General features: G+C 39.0%; 1 protein-coding gene across 1 annotated transcript in view; it reads left to right on the top strand.

Moving 5' to 3' along the window:
• CD93 (CD93 molecule) overlaps positions 1 to 22,783 on the top strand; it is a 31,557-nt gene extending 8,774 nt beyond the window's left edge. Inside the window, exon 2 of the mRNA XM_011280979.4 lies at positions 19,862 to 22,783. Coding sequence (XP_011279281.3) covers positions 19,862 to 19,907 — 46 coding nt within the window. The 3' untranslated portion in view covers positions 19,908 to 22,783. The remainder of the gene's footprint in view (positions 1 to 19,861) is intronic.
• The last annotated feature ends 3,071 nt before the right edge of the window (positions 22,784 to 25,854 follow it).

Below are 25,854 nucleotides of genomic sequence, written 5' to 3'. Positions count from 1 at the left end.
AGAAGGAAGGAAGGAAGGAAGGAAAGAAGGAAGGAAGGAAGGAAGGAAGGAAGGAAGGAGAGAGAGACAGATAGAAGGAGAGGGAAGAAAGGAGGGAGGAATGGAGGGAAGGAATGAAGGAGAAAGAAAGGAAGGAATGCAAGAAGGGAAGGAAGGAATAGAAGAAACAGATTTAAAAAAAGGAGAGAGCAGAGAGATGGGAGGGAGAGAGAGAGAGGGAAAGAGAGAACAGCAAGGTAAAGGATGACTCAGCAAGGTCATTGGGTCACCATTCACACATCTCCACTTCAGTTTGAGATATTTGGGGGCCATTTGTCCTCACTGCCATCTGTAACTTCCTTGACCACACTCACAGAAGGCATAGCTCTGTTTCGCCGAGTTTGGCTGAAGACCAATGCCCTTTGTATCATGATCCTGCCAGCTCTTCCTGCGAAGCACTGCTTATCTCTCCCACTTCACGTTTTATGCCTGTCCACATAATTCATATCATAATGTTAAGCTGATTGATGACTTGTGTCCTGTAGAAATCCTTCTATGTTCATATAACAAATGAAAATAATAAAATTTGTGAGGTAGAGCAAATAATTGTGCCTTTTACCCTGTTTCACCAGGGTCTTCCTTTCCCAAAAACATTACGTCACAAATCAAGTGTTTCACTTTCTTGTCAAAGCAATCATCTGCCCTCCCAAGCAGACGACCTGGGCATCCCGGTCTGCCTTCTCTGGTCACAGTGTGGGCACCCCAAGCTGATGACCCCTGGACGTACCAGCCTGCCTCCTCTGGTCACAGCATGGGCACCCCAAGCAGATGACCTCTGGGCATCCTGGCCTGCCTTCTCTGGTCACAGCGTGGGCACTGCATGCAGGTTCTGCATGTTGACCACATCAGGCTCTTCCATTGACTTTGTCCCTGTCATCTTCTCTCATGGTGGTGTGACTTCGCTGACCTTTCTACCGGTTTTGCTTTCTACTTAAAACTGTGTGGTTAAGTGATTGATACGTATTGCCAGATGCTTTACCAATATGAAGTATACCTTTCTTAACAAGTTCATATCAATTATATTTTGTCTATCACAACTGATATACCTGATTAATTGGTTACATTTGTTGAATACTTTTTCATTTTTAAAAAAATTAAAAACAAATGTTCAGCTTCTTTGTGTCTCCTTTGTTTGTCTCTTGTAAAAACAAAGCTGGATTTTCCCCTCATTTTATCCAATCAAAAATCTTTGTCTTTTAACAGGAGATTTAACCTATTCACAGTTACTGAGATTACTAGTAAATTTGCAGCAGCTTATTTTGTTTATTCTATTTTTAATGTGTTTTTGGTGCTTCTATTCTCTTTCTCTTTCTCTCTTTTTAATCAATTATTGGCTTGATTGACATTTCTTTGTCTATTTTCTACCTTAATAGTATGGAAATTTGTAAGGACTGATTGTATTCTTCAAATGACTTATCTTAATTTTTGCCTCATATACTTAAACCTGTATTTCTCCATTGATATCTAATGTTAATTAATAGCTATATCCTTCTCCCTGAAAAAAGAAATGACAAGAATCGTAGCAATCTGTGATTTTTTCTCTCTTCTTCTCAAACTACACTAACCTCCAACACTATCACCCACCTTCACTGCATCTGAATTTTACTGTTTGATTTCTATACATTTTTATGATCAACACCTATTTAGATGCTACGAATTGTACATGATCTCCTTCTCCACTCCCCCTCCCCTAATTCCAAGTGCTCTTGAATTTCACAGGAGTGGAGCTAAAAACCAAGTGTTCTGGTTGGTTGTTTTTTTTGTCTTTTACTGAGGGGGCCATTGAAGACTAGATTTGCTGCAACCTTGTGCTACTGGAAATACTTCTTTTCCCGACTGAATGATGGCTTACCTGGATAATGATTTCTGTAATATACAGATTTTCGTTGATTTACAATGGGGTTTCATGCCAGTAAAGCCATTGTAAGTTGAAAATATTGTAAGTTAAAAATGCATTTAATATGTCTGACCTCCTGCCACCCCCCAACATCATGCCTTAGCCTAGCCTACCTTAAACATGTTTGGAATACTTACATTAGCCTACAGTTGAGCAAAATCAAGTAACCCAAGTCTTATGTTATAATAAAGTGTTGATTATCACATATAATTTATAGAATACTGCACTAAAAGTGAAAAGCAGAATGGTTGTCAGTGGACCATTTGTTGACCCTGGTGATGGTGTGGCTGAGTGGGAGCTACCCCTGCCCCGCATCATGAGAGAGGATTGTAACTCATATCACTAGCCTGGGAAAAGATCAAAATGTAAAATTCAAAGTGTGGTTTCTACCGAATATGTATTGCTTTCACACTGTCATAAAGCCTAAAACCTAGGTGGAGTGATGGTAAGTTGGGGACCGCCTGTAAACTATCATCCTCAGGAACGCTGTAGATACGGAGCCCTTGCATTCTCGCAGGCTGTTCCTGGTGTGAAGGCTGATGTCATATGATTATTTTCCTTCACAAGCAATTTGTTTTCTTTTCTATTCTACTGCTGAATGCTTTTATTATTTTCTCACTTCCTTCTGTGTTCTGAGGTTTCACGTCAGGTGTACAGATGTGGTCCTTCTTCCCATCCTGCCTGTGCTAGAACATTCCCATCTCAGGAGGGTGCTTTATTCTGGCACTTTGTGAACTTGAACATGTGTGTGTTGGGGTGCTGAAGGGGTGCTGAATCCCACAAAGGGTGCTGAAGCCCACAGAGCTGGCCTCAGCCCAGAGTTTCTGAGTCAGCACGTTGGGGATGAAGCCCGAGAATTTACATTTCTAACAGGCTTCCAGGTGAAGCTGCTGCTGTTTCCTGGAGAACCTCTGATTTATTCAGTTTAGGGCAATTTTCTTCTCTTACTATTGTGAGCATGCCTCTTGTCTTTTCTCTTGACTCTCTTATTCTGGAAACAATTTGTAGGTGGTTCTCTTTTCTGTGTCTCCTCCTGACTTTTCTTCCTTACTTTCCACCTTTCTGTTCTGTCTCAGTGGGTTATGCTCCTTCTCTCCAGCCTCCCAGGGATGCTTGCTCGGCCCTGCTTTTTTTCAATGCACTGGATGCCTTCTAACATAGCTTATAATTTCCTTTAATAATTACAATGCATTATTTATCATCCATATTTATATATATGCAAACTCCAGAAGGCCAGTGGTCTTTGATATACCCCAGGCATCTAGACCAGGGCCTTGCATACAGTGGTGCTCAATAAGTGTTGAATGGTGAGAAAGCAGGGCATTGGAGCAGTTTAACAGGCAGGGTGAGCCAATGCCACCCCTGGGTGGTCCTGTTTGCACCCTTGACATCTGTGACCTCTCTCTCCCCTACCAGCAGCCAGAGACCATCAACTGCCCCTTCACAGTCTGCTCAGCCTGACCCTGTCTGTCTCAGGATGCTGCCCATACTCAAGCCTTCACTACAGTTCCCCTGGACTGTCACCTTAATGTCCATCTGGCCTCCAGGCTCCTTTCACTCCAACTCCCAAAAGCAGAGCTGGATACAAGGATTCCAAAGCAAGTACTTTCCTTAGAAGTATGAGGAACATTAGTAGAGTCATGTAACCATGGAAGTTCTAGGAAATGTATTAAACCCAAAGGGGTCATTCCACCTGCAGGACAAGGGAACCAGGGTATTCATACACCGATTCCTGTCTGTAATGGGGAGGGGGCTGCCCTCAGGGGTGGTGGTGAGTAATTTCTGGCACTTCCAGACTACCAAACATATGGGTAGAAGGGCTGAGGAAGCCATCAGGTACAGGGATGGGGCACAGGCAGATGGGACTTGACCCGCACACAGTGAAAAGCTTAAAGGCTACAGGTTAAGCACTGGCAGCATCCTCACCTGTCCCTTACATCCAGCTGAGACACCCCTTCCTTCTTCCACAAGTCATAGACTGATTTTGTCAGGAGGAATCAGGACTCTAAGAAAGGGGTTCTCTTTCTGGATTGTTCTATCTAATGTCCTCAATCACTTAATTCTCAAGTGCTGGCTCAGTGGCTATGGCCTCCTAAGAGATTATAAGGTGCTAGAGGGAAGGGACTGCATCCTTATTGTGCCTCACACAGTGCTTCACACATAGTTGAGTCATAAATATTCTTTAAATTAAAGACCAACTGGATATATTATTTCATGTGACATGTTATTAAAACCACATAGGGGAAACCATTCATTTAACTTTTACTACTTACTGGATGTGAAAATAGTATTTATTGATTGAGAAACAGGCCCTATTACTATTCTCACTTTAGATAGGGAAGTGAGAAACCTGCCCATGGTCACACAGATGCCAGCTGATGAAGTAGGGATGGAAGCTGGTGGTGTCAGTCTTGATCACTAGGTTTCACTGCCTTCAATTAACATGAATGGGAGCTATAATTGAAAAAGTGTCAACCAGCAACAAGCTAGACTGGTTGTCCTCTCAACCTATTCAAGATAAGAAAGGTGGAGCATGAAGCAATTGTGGGTAGTTTTAATAATATTTTATGTCCAAATGAACATACTTAAGCTTGTGCATTCCCCTGACACACACATACAGAGACACACACAGACACACACTGACACACACACAAGTACTGGGACTGGAATCTCTACAAAGTTGCCTGCCATCCCCAGAGAGATCGTGCCACCTGCAACTCACCATGATCTGAGGGCAGATCCCATGACCGCACCCTCACTGATCCCCAGTGTGGTCATCCATCTTCTATCTGGATCAAAATGATGTGTTTGTGTATGGCAGAGGAGGAGGAGGGAACAAAGCATGTGCGAATCACCCTGTAGTTGTGCCTTGCCCTCAAAGGCTACTTCTCCACTGAGGCTGTCATGTAAGCCCATGGGAATGCAGCAATCTTTTCAAAACTATAGACTAGTTTCTTAAAAACCTGAATATACATGTATGATGTAGCAGTCTCCTCTTAGATATTTACTTAAGGGAAATGGAACCATCATCTATACAAACTCTTGGCCACAGATACTCACAGGAGGTTTATTTATGGAGGCTCAACCTGCAAACTACCTAAAAATTCATCAGCAGGTGAATGGATAAAGATTGAGCTTTTTACCATACAGTGAAATATTCTGAAGAAGATGAAAAGGAAGAGGAAGAAGGAGGAGGAGAAGGAGGAGGAAGGAAGGGAAAGAGGAAGAGGTGGAGGAGAAGGAGAAGAGGAGGAAGACTTTTGTTATACACAACAATTACATGGGTAAATTTCAAAAGTATTATGTTTTGCAGAGTAAACCAGACACATGAGACTATAACTCACATGATTCCATTTCTATGAAATTCTAGACTGGGTAACACTATTCTATCATGCTAGAAAGTAGATCAGTGGTTATATGAGAGTGGAATGAGAACTGATCACAAAGGACCTTGAGGGAACTTCATGGGAAAAAAAATTCTGTTTTGATTGGGTGGTGGTTACATGAGTGTTTGTATTTATCAAAACTCATCAAACCATACCTATAAAATGGGTACATTTTATTGTATGTAAATTACACATCATTAAGTTTATTTTATTTTTTATATTTCTTAAGTTTTTTTATTTTAACTCCAATATAGTTAACATACAGCGTTATATTAGTTTCAGGTGCACAATATAATGATCCAGCAATTCGAGACATTAGAGCTCATCATGAAAAGTGTACTCTTAATCGCCTTTGCCTATTTCATCCATCTCCCCAGCTCCTCCCCTCTGGAAACCATCATTAAGTTGACTTTAAACTCTTGGTTAGTGATGTTATAGATAAAAATAAAAGTTTATAAGTTGTGATCTGTATTTTTTATGGAACAGGGAACCATGATTGAGTTGGGCTTCATTATTGCAGAGGTAATAAAAAATGAATGACTCTGAAGTTAGCCTTGCACTGTATGAATTGTCTCCAATGCTGGTTACTTGTCTATATCTTGCACTCAGCTTTAATGATTGGGGAGGTACCTCTTCTGTGACCAATCTTCTCTCTACCTCTCTCCAAGGTAGCACAAGAAATATTAATCCCCTTCATTTTGCTGACCTCCATCAAAACATTCAATAATACCATGAAGAAAATATCTTGTCTGCTCCACACCCACTTTCCTCTCCCATATAAGGAATATGGAGTTTTAAAATTCACATTATTTGGTTATTTCTTTTAACACCACCCCCCTTCTGCACTTCTGTAAATCATCTAACTACACATTTCCTTCTTTGAGATGGCCAGTCAAACCCTACCCTTTGGCTTTAAGCCGAGTACTTTTAGGGAAGCAGCTTTTTACTATGGAAACAACTTTTATGTTATTAAAATTCATAAGTAAAAACAACTTTAGAAAAGCTCTTGGTTACTGCAGATGCCAAGTTGGAAGTGAAGCCAGTGTCAGCCGGAAAGTCATGGCCTTTCATTAAGATACTTTTTTGCATTGCACAGAGGAGACCAGATGCCCAGAATGACTTCTTTAATGCTCACAGAGACTAGATTTGATGCTTAATGGTCTGTGGCTGAAATTAAGTGTTGTTTGTTAACTTTAGATACATGATGAATGGTCTTCACCATGAGGCATTTATCCTTTTTGAGCACAGAAAAAAATAGTTCATTTGGGCCTTGTTATTTCAAAATTTGGGAGTCAGAAGGTCTAGAATCAACTCATGAGTTAGTTGAACAAACAAGAAAACAAACCATAAATAAATAAATAAATAAATAAATATTCATTGGGGAAATGAGTTTGATGAGAGATTTTCAGCTAAGCTCTTTAGCCTAACTAAAAATTCACCTTTTAAGACACTTATCTCAATGCTTATATGCTATTTTGTAAAACAGATATGAATTACAAATAATTCTTACATGAATGGAAATGAATCAATATCTGTTCTGGGTATTTTATTCTGGTTCCACTTGTATGTGAAGCAAACTCACAATATTTAGCAGTGAATTTGACTGCACGTAATAAAGCCGGGCTGACATTATGCTTATTTCTCTCACTTGATAAAGAGTTCAGAGATGGGGACTCTAGGGCCCCTGCTCTCAGGGGTCTTGCAATATTTTTGGTCCTTCATCACCAACCTGTGGCTTTCATATTCATGTTTATGGCATGGCCCACCAAGGCAGTCCCTTTTTCTTTTCTTGTTTTAAATTTTGAAGTAAGATCTACCTGCAGAGAAAGGTACCAATCCAGACTATACAATCTGATGAGTTTTGATGAATGCATACACCCTATCACCATCTCTCCAATCAAGACACAGAACGTGCCATTACCTGGCACACAACCCAAGCTCCCTCCAGTCATTTCTTACCCCAGAGACAAACACCCTCCTTTCTATCACAATGCATTACTTTTGCTTCAAGAAAATCATGTTGATCGAATCCGTTTACTAGGTTTAGGCCTATCATTTTGTTGTTTGTTTTCTGCCTCTCTTGCCTGTTTTTTTTTTTTCTTTTCTTGTTTTATTTTGGGTTAATCAAATATTCTTTTTTTTAATTACTAGACATTTTTTTGAGCAGTTTTAGGGTTATGGAAGAATTGAGCTGAAAATACAAAGAGTTCCCGTATAATCTTTCAACACTTAACCCAACACTTTCCCTGTTATTAACATTCTGCATTGATGTGGGACATTTGGTACACTTGATATGCCAATATTGACACATTATTATTACCCAGAGTCCACAGCTAACATTAGGATTCACTTTTTCTGTTGCATATTCTATGGGCTTTGAAAAATGTGTGATGACATGTATTCATCATTACAGTGTCATGCAGAGTATTCACTGCCCTAAAAAAACCCTGTGCTCCACCTGTTCACCTCTCCCTCTTTCCTCCCCTCTGAAGCCCTGGCAAAAATTGATCTTTTACTGTCTCAACAGTTTGGCTTTTCCTAGAAAGTCATATAGCTATAATCATATAGTACATAGATTTTTAAGATTGGCTTAGCAATATGGCTATGCTATGGCTTAGTATTTAAAGTTCCTCCATGTCTTTCATGGATTGATAGCTCATTTCTTTTTAATATAGAATAATACTCCATTGTCAGTATGTACTACAGTTTATCTGTTCACCTTAGGACATACTGGTTGTTGCCAAGTTTTACATTATCAATAAAATATAAACTTTTGCGTGCAGGTGTTTGTGTGGACATAAGTTTTCAAACCATTTGGTGGGTAAAAAACCTAGGAGTGTGCTTACTGGGTCAGATGATAAGAGTATGTTTAGTTTTATAAGAAACAGCCCAACTGCTTTTCAAAGAAACTGTTTCATCCTGCCTTTCCACTAGCAATGAATGAGATCTCCTGTTGCTCCACATCCTTGCCAGCACATGGTATTGTTAGTGCTCTGGATTTTGGCTAATCTAATAGGTGTGTAGTGGTATCTTATTGTTGTTTTAGTTTGCATTTCCTTGATGACATGATGTGGAATGTCTTTTCAGACATTTGCTATCTGTGTATCTTCTCTGATGAAGTGTCTGTTCAGGTCTTTTGCCCATTTAAAAAAATGGATTATTTGTAGTCTTATTGTTGAGTTTTAAAAGTTTTCTGTGTATTTTGGGTAACATTTCTTTTTCAGATATTTGTTTTGATGATATTTCCCAGGCTGTGGCTTGTCTTTCCATCCATTAAGAGAAGTTTTAAACTTTCAGTATATTTTACTAGTGCATTTTTATTTTTCTGTTGGGTGTCAGGAGTTCAGCTGAGCTGGAAAGAGAGAGAGAGAGAGAATCTGTCAGGTGTTGGAGTAGCTGATTGAAACAACAATAAGGCAAAATGAAAGAGGGGTGCCTGGATGGTTCAGTTGGTTAAGTGTCAACTCTTGATTTTGGCTCAGGTAATGGTCTCATTGCTTGTGGTTTCAAGCACCACATGGGGCTCTGTGCTGGCAGCGAGGAACCTGCTTGGTATTCTCTCTCTTCCTCTCTCTGTGCCCCTCTCCTTCCTGAGCTTTCTCTCTCTCTCTCAAAATAAATAAACATTTAAAAAAATTAAAAAACTAAGCAATGAAGCCTTTAATCACTTACTAAGACAGTATATGCAAGTATCTAAAACGGGAGAAAGTGCTGAACCCCTGTTCCATTTTCTCCCATGGAGTTGCATGGGTAAGGGGTCATCTAAATCAACACAAGCATGGGAGTGGTCTCACTGTGGAGGAAGCCCTGAACAAAAGGCTCCAGAAGTTTTATGGGTTATGAGGAGGTAGAGTCAGAGAAGGGGAAGCCTAGGAGTGGACTGAGTCAGAGTGGGGAAAAGTCTTCAAGATTCTCCTTGGCTCCCAGCCCTGCCCATAAGGAGACCTCAGCCAAGGTACAGGAAAAAGACCTCTGTCCAGGCCTCAGATAAACAGACCTAGGAATGAAGGCATCCAGGGCTAGGAATGCAAACATGTAGGGAGCAGCTCCATCCAGGGGGTCCTTAGTCCTGACTGCACCCCCATTCAGAGACTGCAGTGCACTGGCCATGCCTCAAGTCCACTGTGGGAGGGCAGCTTCGCCCGTGACACCCATTAGCTAAAGTCTTTGCAATTACCTATAGTCAAGCTTGAAAATTTCAGCCTATAGATGGACTTCCCGTGGGTATTTACAGATATCCCTGAATATTATTATTTTATTGTTGCTTTAGAAATTATATCTAATCACAGTCTGTTTAGAATTAATACTGTATCACCTTGTATGAAATAACAAAGACTTAAAACAGTATAATTCTATTATGCCTGTCTTTTGTATTTTTTTGGTCATGTGTTTTATATCTACAGAACTTATAAATCCTACAATACAATGTCATAGTCTTTGCTTTAAATTGTCAGTTGTTTTTGAGGGAGTTGAGTAAATGTTATCTTTTATAATTATTCACATATTTAACATTTTGGATGTCATCCCAATTTTCATGTGGTGTCATTTCCTGTCACCTGAGAGCTTCCTTTAGCATTATTACAGTGCACATCTGCCAGCACTGGATTATCTTAGTTTTCTTTTATTTGAAAATGTATTTACTTCTTCTCCATCCTTGAAGAATATTTTATCTGGGCATAATATTTTGTGTTGACAGTAGCTTTATTGTTTGTTTAACTACTTTAATGATATTGTCTCATTGTCTTCTGGTTTTCATTGTTTCTGATAAGAGATCAGTTTGTTTTTCTCTAGCTACTTTCAAGATATTCCCCCTATTGTTCCTTTTCATCAATTTGGCCATAAGAGACATAATTATGGTTTTCTCTGTACTTACCTGCTTGGGGCTCACTAAAATTCTTGGAACTAAAATTTTAACAAAATTTGGGAAATTTGGGAAATATGTCATCAAATACTTTATTGTTACATTCTTTGTCTTCTCTGCATCTAAGACTCCAATTTCTTATTACTGAAGCTTTATTTATTCTTTCTGAATCTATGTATCTTTCTATTCTTCATACTGATTGATTTCTACTGAGTTATATTCAAATTCATAAGTTTACTGGCTTATCTCCCTACCATTTCCTATATCATAATGTAAAGTTTTCATTTCAGATATTGTAATTTTCAGTACTAGAATTTCCTTTTTTAGCTTTCATTTATTTGCTGATATTTATTGTTTACTCAATATGATTATCTTTTCCTTAACTCTTTGAATATGCTTATAATAGTTTCTTTATAGTTTTTTATCTGTTAATTACACTTTTTGATTCATTTTAACACCCGTTTTGTTGATAGCTTTCTCTCTCTCTCTCTTTTTTAATTATGAGTCATTTTTTCCTGTTTCTTTTTACATCTAGTATTTTAAATTTTATGGCAGACTTTGACATACCTTGGAGGCTCTCATTTGTATAATTTCCCTCTGTTCTGTGAATTTGACTTTTATTCTACCAGGCTGTTAAGTTCTTGGTTGATTACACAGAACTTGTGAAGACTTGGTTTTATGCTTTATTAGGGTATGTATATTTTGTGTTTTCTCCCCTTAATCCTAGAGTAAATTCCGTAGTTCTGGGATATAATCTTTACTTCTAAAGTATGGCTTTTTGGGGGATTTCAGTGAAAAGCCCAGGTGTTTACCAAGCCCTCCTAACTTGGTGATACTTAAACTTTAAACTCTGCCTCCCCTGTGGTGGTCAGTGGAAGACAGATATGCTCAGCCTTTTCATTCATCTGTCTGTTAATTTCCACTGGGCTTCTTGGATTCTCCTTCCTGCATGTATTTCATGGGGTTAGTCAAAGCTTTAAGTGGAGCTTATATTTAGATGATCTGGGACTCTTCCCTGTGGCTTCCTGTTTTCCAAGATTACCATCTTAATATCCAGCTGTGTAAACCCTGAAATCCATCTTTTGACACTTCCAGCCAATAACACAAGACTGTCTACAAGTGTTTTAGTTACCCCACGTTCTGTGAATTGGGGGTATGTTCAGGGAAAGTATGAATAACATGGATATCATCCAAAGTAATTTCCTCCTTCAAAGGGTTAAATCCCTGCAGTTTCTGCCTGGTTTTGGTAATGCCCCAGTGCCTTCAAATGGCTATTTTTCATATTTTGTCCAGAAGTATTATTACTAGTGTTTTGTTTTGTTTTACCAAAACCAGATCCTAAGCTTGTCATTTTTGAAGAACCCTCCAAGTCACTCACCACGTGTTTTTATGCTCAGTTGGCTAGAATTGGACAACATGACCTTCTCTAGCCCAAGCACTGGAAGGGACATTAAAGTGTAGGGCTTGTGGATCGGGAAAGGGGGGTGTCATAAAGTGTCTGCCACACTGCCATTTAAAACATTCTCTAATTCAATTTTTTTCACATTTTCAGACTCGCTTTTTCTCTCCCAACAAGCCAAACACATCCTCCTATATCCCATCTAAATAAATGAAGTTTGACACAATAATTTTGGATTAAAACTGAAGATTTGCCCAGGAGTTTTGTATGACCTTGATGTATAGATTATTGAAGATGATCATACATCCTCGTAAGCTTTAAGATTTGAGGACCATGGATCTTCATAACAATTCCCTGCCAACAAGGTCTGGATAGGAATTTAATAGCAGTATAATTGCTGACAGCAGCATAAGCAGCAACATCTATTTTCTCTGTAACAAATGTCTGACACTTTCCCATACACCTGCCTGGTTCCACTGCCCATCCTGGATGTCCATGAGGCAGACCCAGGAGTTCAGAGTAACCTTGATTGTGTCACCTGTATTGTGTCATCTAACCCTAGGATGTGGTTTTTATCTTTACTTTGAAAGGGAAGGGAAACCGAGACTCAGAGGTCCTAGCTATCATGAAAACAGAGCGAATAGTAGTAATGATTATTTGGGCCCATCCTATGTGCTTGGTATTGTGCAAAATGTCTTCATTATGCACTAGACACTATGAATTATGCTCGATTTATAGGTAGAGAAATTAAAGCTTGATGACATTTAAGCAATTTGTCCATTGTCACAGCTATCAGAACCAAGATTTAAAGTGAAGCCTATCTGATTCCCCATAACTTTGCTCTTAAAGCCATGTCACTCCCTAGATGCTGATGAAAGACTATTACAAGGAAACACAATTCTGGTTATTTTACTAGGCACAGTATAAATTGTATCATTCAAAGAGACGAACTTTGTTTACCCTGGATCAATAAAAAGGAAAGCAGGGAGTTTTATTTTACTCTGATTGAAATCTATTAAGAGCTAGTTTAGGACAGAGTAGATACCAAACTGTGTGGAAAGGGCCTGGTGGAGGTAAGAATGGGGGAGGGTACATGTGGTGTGTGTGTGTGTGTGTGTGTGTGTGTGCAGACATGCGCACATCTCAGAACATAGGCTGCAAAACAAGTACAGATTGAAACATACCAATCAATGGATCTTTAAATTCATGCCAGTTGCTAAATGAAATGGAACCTTGCATCAAAGGCAGGTGCCGAGAGCTCAGTAAGCTCACTGGTCTCCCTCTGCCAATGTGCCTGTCTTTCTGGTTGAATGGGACTTCCCATGCTGTCTCTTCCTTGCACATCCCCTTCCTCAGCTTTGGCCTTGCCATCACCATCTCCTTCTGCCACCTGGATCCCTGTGAGAGTCTCCCAGTAACCATTGGTATCCAAGACCTCAGCAGCCCTTCTCATCTCCAGAAGGGTCCTAGGACTTGGACTATTGGTAAGTGGGTGCCAAAGGATGGAAGGGTAAGAAGTTTATAAACACTGTATAATGTAGCTGAGAAAGCCATTAAGAACCTTCTCCTAGACAGGTTCTGAGACACATTGCTGAAGGTGGCTTTCATCCTCACTGCACAGAGGAGGAACCTGTGGCACAGAGAGGGGCCTTGCTCCAAGAGTCAGCTCTAGAAAGGGACTGGAGAGGGTCTGCACCAGACTTCACTAAGGCCTAGGTCTGGCTCTGTCCCTGCCCCTGCCCACGATAAAGACACCAGGCAGCTCACCTCCAGAATTTGCTTGTTTAATCTGCTCATTTGCTTGCACTGAAATGAAGGAGTGTTGGGGGAGGGCCGTGAGAGGATCCAGAAATATTCTAAGAGTTCGATAAAACAGAAGTCCTCAGAGCTCTAGATTCTGTACTTCTTTAAATCCTCCCTGCATGTTTGTGGCTCCTGTGGGCACTATATTCTGAAGTTTACTAAAACCATCATGTATTTAATTTCTGAAAAAAAATCAGAGAAGGTTTTGCAGTGGCATGAGGCATTGACTAGTAAAACCAGTTGCAAGCTAACCCTCATGCACTGTTGTTGGGAAGGCAAACTAGTGCAGCCACTGTGGGAAACGGTATGGCAGTTCCTTTAAAAATTAAAAATAGAATCACCATATGATCCAATAATTCTACTACTTGGTATTTACCCAAAGAGAATGAAAACACGAATTCAAAAAGATATAGGTACCCTCATGTTTATTGCAGCATTATTAATAATAATCAAGATATGGAAGTAACTCAAGTGTCCGCTGATAGATGAATGGATAAAGAAGATGTGATATTTACAGATGGAATTTTATTCAGCCATAAAAAAATAATGAGATCTTACCATTTCTAACAACACAATGGACCTAGAGGGTATTATGCTAAATGAAATAAGTCAGATAAATTCTATGTGATTTCATTTATATGTGAAATCTAAAAAACAAAACAAAGAAGTAAACAAATAAAAAGCAGAAACAGACCCATAAATACAGAGAACTGTATGATGGTTTCCAGCAGGGAGGGAGTTGGTTGGTTGGATGGGCTAAATGGGTGAAGGAGGTGGGACATACAAGCTTCCAGTTATAGAATGAAAAAGTCACAGAGATGAAATGTATAGCACAGGGAATGTACTCAGTGGTACATTGAAGGTACTTAATAGCACTATATGGTGACGGGGTAGCTACACTGTGGTGAGCATAGCGTGACATATAGAATTGTCAAATCACTATTTTATACACCTAAAACTAATGTAATTTAGTGTGTCAGCTATTCTTCAATAAAAAAACAAAGACAAAAAATCTTCTCCTAGATAGAAAATAATCACTTGATAGATGGTTAAGACTTCCTACTATACATAAAATATTGTAATAGGGATATTAGATTTAGTTGTAGCCTGCAGAGAGCATACAAATCAGTTGAGAGGCAGATGTACCAAAAAGAGCAATAAAAATAATAGACTTATTATTTTTTAAATGTTGGAGCTTGAGCGAGGCTTTTAAGCTCAAGTATTTGAATACATAAGGGCCAGAACAGGCTGAGATGAACAGAACTAATTACTCATTCAAACAAGTGATATCTATTCTAAGCCTAAAATGTGTGATGGCCATCATGCTCTACATCTAAGCATAAGTAAATCACATGGACATGATGCCCACCCTATGGAGCAGATAGAGAGAAGATAAGTAAACAAAATAAATATGTGTGTGTGCATGCACATGTGTGTACACAAGTATGTGTATGTATGTATATTTACATGCTTACAAACATTAACTGAGGAATAAAATAAATATATTTGATGGATGAGATAAGGGAAATGGCAGGTGGTGGAAATAAAAAGGGTGAAGCAGTGGTGGCTTGGGCATGGTGCTGATAAGGAGTAAGAAAGGCACAGACATGCAAAGTGGGAGATCGAAGACAGCTACAATGAGGAGCAGCTGGCACAGCCGCCCAGGGCAATGTGGGTCAGACCGCTCAGGAGCTGAGTGGAGGGAAGTGGCTAGGGTGTAGGGATGGAAGATGGGAGGGGAAAGTTTTTCTTATGAGGTAAAATTTACATACAATTAAATGTATACATTTTAGGCATACCATTCTTTGACTTTTGACAAATATGGACACCTTCATAACTCACATCCTTATCAAAGTAAGGAACATGACCATCACCCCAGAAATTTCCTCACCCTGCTTCTCAGTCAATTGTGACCACACACCCAGCCCCAGGCTCTCACTAGAGGCAACTGCTACTCTAAATTTTTTTCCCCACCATTGATTAGTTTTTTAGAAAACTTTGTGAAAAATGGAATCAGAGCTTACTCTTGTTTGTAAATCTGTTTTCATTCAGTACAATGCTTTTTAGATTCATCCCTACTGTTGTGTGTTTATTCCTCCTAATTGCTCAATAGAATTCCATTGAATGGACATACCACAATTCACGTATCCATGTATCCTTTTAACTACTGAGGAACACCTGGGCTGTTTCTAATTTGATGCTGCATTTCACAAGACTGTCTTGCCAGAGCCTTGACACGTCAGAGACAAACTCATCCTGTGGATAAGGGTATACTGCACTTCCTTTTAAAGGGTTAGAAAATGTCAGTGACAAAATATAGAAAAAAAAAACATTTTCTTACAACATAGTTGATGGTGACATTTTTATTACCAGGCACCCTGTGGGTGACATTCCTGTTGACAGAAATTTTCTTTCCGTCTATTAGATTGCTAAAGCAAATAAAATCTCTCCATAAATGAAGGACTGTTATTCTTTGCAGTGCTTTCCTGCTTCTGATCACTTATTTTTGCCATAAACATTGCTCAAGTTCAACAGCACTGCTCTGTACCAACTCTGAAACTGGAGGAAAAACTGACATAGCCTTTTACTATGTTTCAGGTTTTCCAGTGGTTTAAGGTATGTGCCTTCTTAGAAGACAAGATGGTATTTCCATCTTTCAATGGTTTGGCTAGGGGAGGTGACTGTCTTAAAAGTAAAATTAATTGCTGAGAGAAGGGAATTGAAAGTGAGCAATAAAGAATGTGCTGGTCACTGTGGAAGCCACAGACAACTATGTGGGGTCAGACCACCCACACTGATGTCATTGAGTGAGTAGACATCGAAGCTTTAGATCTTGAATCCAGCTCTGGCTTCTGGAGAGGCATAGGGCAAACCAAATCTGTGAAGAGAACAACTCACAGAACCTTTTTATTTCCATTTGTCTTTCTTCTCCTACTTCAAATTCTCCTGCTTATCATTAAATTAAGAAAAAAAAGAATATGTGGTATTATAAGTAAATTGAACCTTTTAAACTCAGGTTTGGTGGCCTTGCCAACCAATTTGAGAGACACAGATTTGCTGCTAAATCCAGCTACATCTAATTCAGATGACAGACAAAAGATGTGTGGATGTGGATTTCTGACACTCTGCTTGTGGTAAGTGAGGTGCCACAATTGCATCTGGCCAAGAAATCCTCTTTGAGGATTTATGACATTGTACTTCTCATTCATCTGCCCCAGGAATCAGCATACTATTTTGTAATTTTAAGTGTGAAATTTAAAAAATTGAATGAAATTCAGAAATGAATTTTTTTTGAAATGATAATTTTAAGAAATAAAGTTAGGGTCAAAAAGATGAATGGTGTTTTTAACTCATGTCATTTATAAGCCCCTGAAGATTTCATGAAACATGGCCCAGATAATATCTTTGACATATTTGACCTATGTCAAAATCAGAAATGTTAGGGTTATTATGTCATTTCAACAAAATGATTTTTTTCCTTGGTTTTATTATTAACCCTTTATTATCTTTGGATCTACAGCCTCAGTCTGGTGGGCCCAATTATAATCACAAATTCCTTAAAATATGGAAGAGGGAGATAGAAAAGTCAAAGAAAGAGATACAACAACCAAAGCAAAGGTTGAAGAGAGATTGGCAGGTACTAAGCTGTTGGCTTTGAAGACTGAGTGGACCATGGGACAGGAAATGCAGACAACCTCCAAAAGCTGGAATGTTCTCCCCTAGAATCTCCAGAAGGAACATGGCCTTACCATACCTTGATTTTGAACTTCTTACATCCAGAAGGAACTGTTAGGATAACAAATGTGTATTGTTTTAAACTACTAATTCATGGTAGTTGGCTACTGTAGCAATAGGAAACTAACATATTCCCTTGCATACTAAGATTATAACTAAATTATAGGTATTTCCAAGTTTTTTTAAATGTAGCTTTGTTCTGTAATATAGTAGTGACAGTCACCAAAAAGTGATTTCTAAAAGTGCATGAAAAACAGTGTCTGAACTAGTATATGTCTGCAGGACAGTGACCTTGGCTCCCATTTGCCAACCTTGTATGAACTAATTCATGGGACAGAATCACCTGTGCAGCAGACCAGATTGAGCTAATTAAGTAACCAAAGATGGAAAGGGCTTATTTCTGCCTTGGATGTGGTGAGTTCAGAACATGGAGGGTGATGTTAAGCCTAGGCTCACAACTTACGGGAAACTACATGACTGAGGGTTCCAAGTACCTGATAGGGATCAGTCAAGGCAAGGCCAACTCTGTCTGGGAGCCATGGGGAAGATTTGTGGCCTTGAATTGAAAGAACTGGAACAGTATTTCTCTCTCTTTGCAGTTCAAAGCCTCCAGTCATTTTACTTCATCCTTCCCCAACTCCAACTTCTTAAACACTCTGGCTTCTCCTTTCTCCTTTTTTCCTTCTGACTCTGTAACCTCTTTTTCACCCACCAGATTTGTGCAACAGTAATAAATACATCCATAATGGGGCAAAATTTAGAGCTGGGGTCCCCTCTCTGCCACTGCCCCTTACATTTGAATAAGTGCTACTTCAGTTGTTGGGTTTTTACCTACCTGTGTGCATATCTTCTTTGAACTAGAGAAAACTCTTATAAGCAAGGTCTATGTCATCTGGGATTTTTCTTTTTTAATGTGTTTAAGGCAGGGATCAGCAAACTATGACCTGTAGGCCCAATCTGGCCTGCTGCCTGTTTTCATAAGGCCTATGAGCTAAAAATGGTTTTTACATGTTTAATAGTTAGGCAAAAATCAAAAGAAGAAAAATATTTCATTACATGAGAACATTGTAAAAAAATTCAAGGTCTACAAATAAAGTTTTATTGGGACACAGTACTTTCATTCATTTATATATTGCCTATGGCTGCTTTCATCTATGATGGCAGAGACCAAATGACCAGCAACACCTAAAATATTGAATATCTATCCTTCTTTGTTGACCCCTGGTTTAAGGGATATGACCTAATGAACATATAGAAGATATTATTAAATGATGTATTTGACTAAAAAAAGGGGTCAGGCCTTGAAATTTAAAGAAATTAGATCAGATAAATGGCAATCCAGGAAGCTATACTTTAATTTATTCAAATTTGTACCAACTAGGCATGTGACTGGTTGCATATAACAGAAATCCAATTATAGTGGTGGAATCAAAAGAAGGTTGATTTATCTCCCCTAAAAAGAATTCCAGAGGTTGATTGTTCATGAGTGGGGCTATGAGTTCTTAATGCTTTTAGCATCTTGGATTTCTTCAATCTTTCTGCTTTTATCCCAATGCATGACTTTCAGCCTCATGATAGTGATGCCTGCTGTACCTTCTTCTTTGTGGCTAAATTCTAATTCCAACTTGATTGGCTTAAAAGTTTATCTCTACTATTTAATTACAATAAGATTTGGGTTAGATGTGGCCTTGGAGCCAAGAACTGTGGTTGCAGGGTCTATGGATGTGTTGGCAAAGCCAGGACCCAGAGTGGAAAGCACAGAAGATGAGGTGGGGTGGTGAGGATGTGCTCAGAGCCTTGGAGGCCACTTTCATTCATATCTCATACACCATGAGCCCGTGGTTCTCATGGGTATACATCAGAATCCCAAGAAATGCATGCTCAAATCCAGATGATTGGTCTCAACCCCTGGAGTTTCCGATTCAGGAGGACTGGGCTGGGCCCAGAATCTGCTTTGCTGACAAGTCCCATGGTGATGAATGGTGTTTACAGTGAGAAGACATAATTCTGATGTTAATGGTTTTAGGAGCACCTTTCCACACACCTAGAGAGGATCATTGAAACTCTAATGGAGGGCAGGGCAAGGAGCTTCTCATCTCAATGAGGCCATTCAGTTGCCCTGCTGGTTCCTCCTCAGGCACAACCATGCTGGGGGACTTGTGTGTACCAACCACCCAGGATCTTGTCAAAGGCAGATTCTGATTCAGAAGCCATGGGGAGGAGTCAGAGACATTGCTCTAACAAACTTCCAGGTGAGAATGCTGGTCTGGGGATCACATGTTGAGGGACAAGCCTGCAGGAGTCTGCTGTCTCCCTCCTCTTCCTCAGCCTGCATCACAGCAGGGCCACCCTGTTTCCAACCCAAGCTATCTTCCGCTCTGCTAGAGGCAGCAATGCCCAAATATTCTGGGGGTAGGGTGTCCACATCTTTGTCAATTCTACTGAGCCTGGGAGAATATCTATATTGAATGATGTTTTCAACTGCTTGGAAAGATGCTGGGCCACTTTCTCAGAATTAGGAAGTCAAATATTTTTTTTCAATTATTATTTTCCCCCAAATTCAGAGATTGTTTTATTCCCAACAAAATAAGAACTTTTAGATTACAAGATAAAATATGAAAATGATGTCCAAACTCAGAACTACAGGCAAAAAAACAGAAAGTGCACACATTGTGAGAAAATAGAGAATTACAGAATGTTTCTGTGGCATATTTCAAGTTCTTCATTTACTTTATTTTTAGCTGTGTGCATTTATCTGCTTGCTGTAGAACCAGCTGGAGTTTTTAATTTGCACCATGAATAATGCTGTCAGAACTTTCCCTTGCATCTATTGGATCCAAGGTTCTTCAGTAGCCAGCTGGTCACCAGAAGTGACCATAAAAGCAACAACCAGTTCCAAGGAAAATCATTCTTCTGTGGAATAAGACAAGGAAGGGTTCCTCATGTTCTGGAGAGCCCTTTGAGGGACTCTGGAAAGCTGGATCTTACTAAATGTCCCAGAAACCCCTTCTGAAGAAGAAGAAACCCTGATGAGGAGTCTTTGCCAGTGCTTCTCTGGAATCTGGCTTCAGAATTATTCTCACTCTGGAAAGTATTCACAGGGACTTGGGTGTGGACTGAATGCTTCCCCATCTCCCCATGGGTGGGCTGGCTCTGGATGCAGGTGAGCAGGACCTGAAGCTGCCTCAGTGGGGATCCACTCCCTTTCCTCTCCCTCAAAAGCTTGAGGAAGCCTCAAATACCTGCAGGCCTGTGGGTGGAAGTGGAATTTCTGAGTAACAGACTCAAATGTTGGCCAACTTGAGCCCAGAGTAAAGCTGCCTCCTTACAGTGGACTGTGGACTGTGACTCCTTTACTCCTCAGAGGGCCTGTGTTCCCAAGTTCAAGATGTTCCGAATCAAATCACCCAAAGTTGTCAAACCATCCTGCAGGACTGCAGCCACCAAAGGTGTGTAGTAGCTAGTCTGCAACCCTGACTGACCAGATATTGATGGAAATAAGCTATCTAACTAGCATCTAGGAGTTACTAAAAGAATTCAGGTCTGTATTATTCAATAACAATCTGACTAGATAATGGGGGGGGGGGTCAAATTTTGATTGTTCCCATGACTAAATTTTAGGAAGATTTATTGCATAGCAGTAAATAGCATATTGATTATATTGGACAGTGCTATGCTTATGCTACAATGCCAGTGTTGAGCAGTTACAACAGAGACAAAAGGGCCAGCAAAGCCTGACACATTTACTACCTGGCCTTTTACAGAGGAAGTTTGCCCTGCACAAAATTCTTCCCATACCTGGGTCTTAACTGGTGCTCTGATTGTCTTGCCTGCCACAACTCAAAGCAAGAAGCCACAAGATGTAGCAACTAAATAGTAAATTGGTAGTTATGTTGTGGGTGCATTAGGATAGGGCTCTACTACATAGCCTGGCTGAATCTCTGTGATAGAAATCTGTTCACTTGTGAAATCATTGTTTGGGGAAGCATGTGTGCTGAGATCTGGGATGCAAAAACCTAAGTTTTTCCTAAGTCCACAAGGGCAACTCTCCTGTGATGCTGCTAAAGACACTTTCATTAAATGCTTCAAAAGCAATGAGCTAAGAGTGACTCAAAATACATTCTATTTTGCATAAGACTTCAAAACTTAAGTGGCATATTATTAACAAATTACTTTCAAAGCCACTAGCTTTCAATTGCCAAAAAGTAATTTTGCCTTCTTTATAAAGAATTGGAGGGGTGCCTGGGTGGCTCAGTCAGTTAAGCATCCGACTTTGGCTCCAGTCATGATCTCATGGTTCATGAGTTCGAACCCCACATCAGGCTCTGTGCTGACAGTTCAGAGCCTGAAGCCTGCTTCAGATTCTGTATCTCCCTTTCTCTCTGTCCCTTTCCTGCTTGTAGTCTCCCTCTCTCAAGAATAAACATTAAGAAAAAAAAAGAATTGGAACCCATTATTTATGAAGAACATGTTTGTTGTAAAAAATATAGAGGAAAGTGAAAATCATTTGTTATGCTTCAACACAGATAACTTTATTAATATATACACATATAAACTATATATTATGTGTAGTTTTTTTTCTAAATCAGATCATCTATTTCCATAGCTTCCCATCCAATGGATATATCTGTTATAATTCATTAACTGTTCTTTGTATGCTAACAAAATATTCAGGTTTCCAATTTTCAAAAAAGATTATGTGTAGTTAGTTTTATGACAGATGAACGTTTTTGTTGCTGGATTTCTTACATTTAACACATTTAAAGTACATATTAAAATATAATTTTGTTACATAGCATTAAAAATATATAAGTTCTCTTTTCTTAATTTCATAAGTAAGGTATGTTTTCCACACATGCTTCACTTTTAAGCCTCTCATCCTGCATGTAGCTGAGCCAAGAACGTATCCCACAGGAAATGTTTGCCAGACGTCAAAGCATATTTGACGTTTTTCAAATAACGCTTTTGGATTTCTTGGCTCCCTTGTGAAGAGTATCTTCAAGGACAGAGCATTCCTTTCAAATATGTATTGTGTTTTCAATAAAAACATAATCTGCTGTGAATAAATATTACATAAAAAAATAAAGGGAGAGTCTAAAATGGCATACATACACCTTGACGAAACATAGTTCTGGAAATTTCTATTTGACTAACCAAGATAGTTCTGCATTTTTTTTTTACCTCAGTTGTTCTTAATTCAGGGGTTCCATAAATTTAATAAAAAATATTGCGTCCTTATTTTCACTAATCTCTACCTGAAACTTAGCGTATACTTCCATTCTTGGGGGAGAAAAATTTATCAGCACTGAAATCACAGATACTTCACACCACACCATGGTTATTATTCTAGATCTCTCAACATCTTGTTTGCACTGATCGCCACTTTGAGATTATGATATTTATGTGATACACCATAAAGGTCTTGTGATTTTAAAATCCATAAAGAAGTATGTGTATTTAATTTCATGTATTTGTTTCTTTTTTATATTCTTCTAACTATATTTCAATATGATTGGTACTCTTTGTAATTCTGTGTGTCATCTCACATACAAAAATTAACTCAAAGTGGATTAGAGATCTAAACGTAAGAGCTAAACTAGAAACTCTTAGGAGAAAACACAAGTGTAAATCTGATTCATAAATAAAGGATGACATTTCATCTATTTAGAACTTAACATTTTTTATTTCAACATTGTGTGGTTTTTGGAGCAGCATTGACCCCTCAACAATTCAGGTTTGAACTATATAGGTCCACCTATATAGGAGTTTAGTGCAGGACTGTGAATGTATTTTCCTTATGATTTTGTTAATAATTGTTTTTCTCCAGCTTACTTTATTGTAAGAACACACTATATAATACGGGTAACATACAAAACATGAGTTAATCAACTGTTATCAGTAAGGCTTATTTTCAACAGTAGTTAATTAGCAGTTAAGGCTTTGGGGAGACAAAAGTTAGATGCAAAGTTTTGGCTGCATGGAAATGGGGGAGTGACAGCCCTAACCCCTGCATTGTTCAAGGACCAACAGTATACATTTTACACTTCTTTTGTTAAATTTATTCTTAAGTATTTTATTCTTTTTGATGCTATTGTAAATGGAATTGATTTCTTGATTTTGTTTTCAGTTTGTGCCTTGTTACTATATAGTAATACAATTGATTTTTGTGTATTGATACTGCATCCTGCAACTGCTAAACTCATTTATTAGTGCTTATAGTTTTTAAATATTTTCCTTAGGACTTTCTATGTACAAACAAGAGAATGTCATTAATGAATGTATATAATGTTATTCCTTTTTTTTTTTCTGATCTGGATGCCTTTTATTTCATTGCCAGCCTTAACTGCTCTGGTGAGAATCTGGAGGACACTTGATAGCAGTGGCAAGAGCTGACATCTTTTTCTGTTTCTGATCTTTGGAGGAAAGTTTTTAGTATTTGATGATTAAGTATGATGTCTGCTGTGGGTTTTTTGTAGATGAAACATAATTTTACTAACAAAAAAATGAGCCAAGAAAAGATTGTCCATTTTTACCTTGCTTCTTGAAGAAAGCCTGGGTAAGAGTCAAAATTTAGTAAAATATTTGCTCTGCCATACTGACATGATATTGTCTATTGAATAACATTTGCTTATCAGACATTTATTTTCCAAGCTTAGACCCATATATTGCTGCTTAGCCACAGAGTCTTAATTTTTATGGCTGCATTGTAGTATTGTTATGGCTTATAAATATTATGTTTTTACCTTTGTAATTTCTTTCTTCCTAATATCTAACTTATTATAATTAACATCAAGGTTAAAAATAAGATTGATGTATCTATTAGTCAAGTACTAATGATGGTTATATAATTTTAGCACTCCTCTTTTAAAAAAAAAGTAATGTTTTTATTTTGAGAGAGAGAGAGTGAGAGAGAGACAGAGAGAGGGTACTCTCTGGGGAGGGGCAGAGACACAGAATCTGAAGCGGGCTCTGGGCTCTGAACTGTCAGCACAGAGTCCAATGTAGGGCTCGAACCCACAAGCCATGAGATCATGACCTGAGCTGAAGTCAGATGCGCAACTGACTGAGACACCCAGGTGCCCCATTTTTAATTTTTATTCATTTTTGAGAGAGAGAGGGAGACAGAGAGACAGAGACAGAGCTAGTGAGGGAGAGGCAGAGAGAGAAGGAGACACAGAATCCGCAGCAGGCCCCAGGTTCTGAGCTGTCATCACAGATCCTGACCAGGGCTCCAACCTATGAACTGTGGGATCATGATTTGAGCTGACTGAACCAATTAGGCACCCCTTAATACTTCTATTAATGTTCCCCTTATAGATTCTGATTGCAGTTTTGACCACCATTACCTTGAAAACAATTGTGAAACAGCATCCTTTGAACCTAAGAAAGGGACACTAATGTGCTTCCAGCAATGGCTGGTACATTCAGGTGACATTATCTGACTGTATACAGCAGCACCATCTAAAAGAAATTTTGCTAATGATCAAATATTCTGTCTCTGTAATGCCCAATCTGGTAGTCACTAGCCTATGGTGCACTTGACATAGGACTGGTGACACTGAGAAATAAACTTTTAACTTTAATTGTAATGAGTTTAAGTTAACTAACCACAGGTGATTAGTGTCTATCATATTGGATAGTGTATGCAACTTTTATCTGCCTTGTCCCCAAGTTTTTCCAACATCATTTTCCATCCAAAGGTCCTGGAATTTTCATCACCAGCAACAATTAGTAGTCAGTCACGTATCTCCACAGTCTTGATGTTCTTAGCACCTGGAATTGTGCCCTCTAGTAGGTGGTTTTTCAGTAAGTGATCATGTTGGAACTAGAAAGTTCTTTTCAAGTCTTTTAAGAAAAAAGCTGCCTCCCACACTTGAAAAAGATCTTTGGCTAGCATATGTCTGGGGCAACACATTGCCCTTGGACCCCCTCCTGCATCTGGACTCCTCTCCACTTCTGTTCTAACAACATTCACCAGTAGTAACAGCTGTATTTGTTGAATAGCTGCTATGTTACAAGGAAGGTAACACCCCCTGTTAATAAATTTTCTAATTTCCATGACAACCTTGTAAATTAGATATTATACCTCCAGTTTGGGAGAAAACCAGAGATTTAAATAACTTAAATTCCAACAATGGGTAAGTGACAAAATCAGGGCTCTGATGTACTGCACATTCTAATTCTTTCATCCTAAACTGAGTTAGAGAATCTTACTTTCACCACTGACTAGCTGTGTGGCCTTGGGAAGTCACCTATTCTCCCTGACCTTCAGTTTCCACATCTGTAAAATGAGTTATTGATAATGGATGCCTCCAGCCAGATGGGGAGTAAGCCTGAGGCTTACTAAGAGCCTTCTTGGTACACTGGGGCACGGGTCATGCTTCTTGGGCTATCTTCAATTCCTTCCTTGTGCCTCCTGGTCTGTGAACTTATTTTTGTCCTTGATTTTATTTTAACAATTGCTTATTGTTATTATTGGTAAAAATGCTCAGCTGAATTGGATTTTACCCAGTAGACATTTAGTGAGTCTCTGCTATGGTCAGGAGCCATACAGGGTGTCGAACACAATCAGTGCTGAATTCAAATGATAGAAACCCGAGTATATCCTTTTTCTAGCTAAAATTTGTTGAGAATTTACCATGGTTCAGCCATTCTGACTGCTTTACATGCGTAACTCATTCAGTCCTCAGAATAACACTTTGAAGGGGTGACTATTAGGATTCCTCATCCCACA

The sequence above is a fragment of the Felis catus genome, chromosome A3 (genome assembly GCF_018350175.1).
Source record: "Felis catus isolate Fca126 chromosome A3, F.catus_Fca126_mat1.0, whole genome shotgun sequence".
In the NCBI taxonomy this organism is placed as follows: Eukaryota; Metazoa; Chordata; class Mammalia; order Carnivora; family Felidae; genus Felis; species Felis catus.
This window is presented reverse-complemented; position numbering and strand designations above follow the sequence as displayed.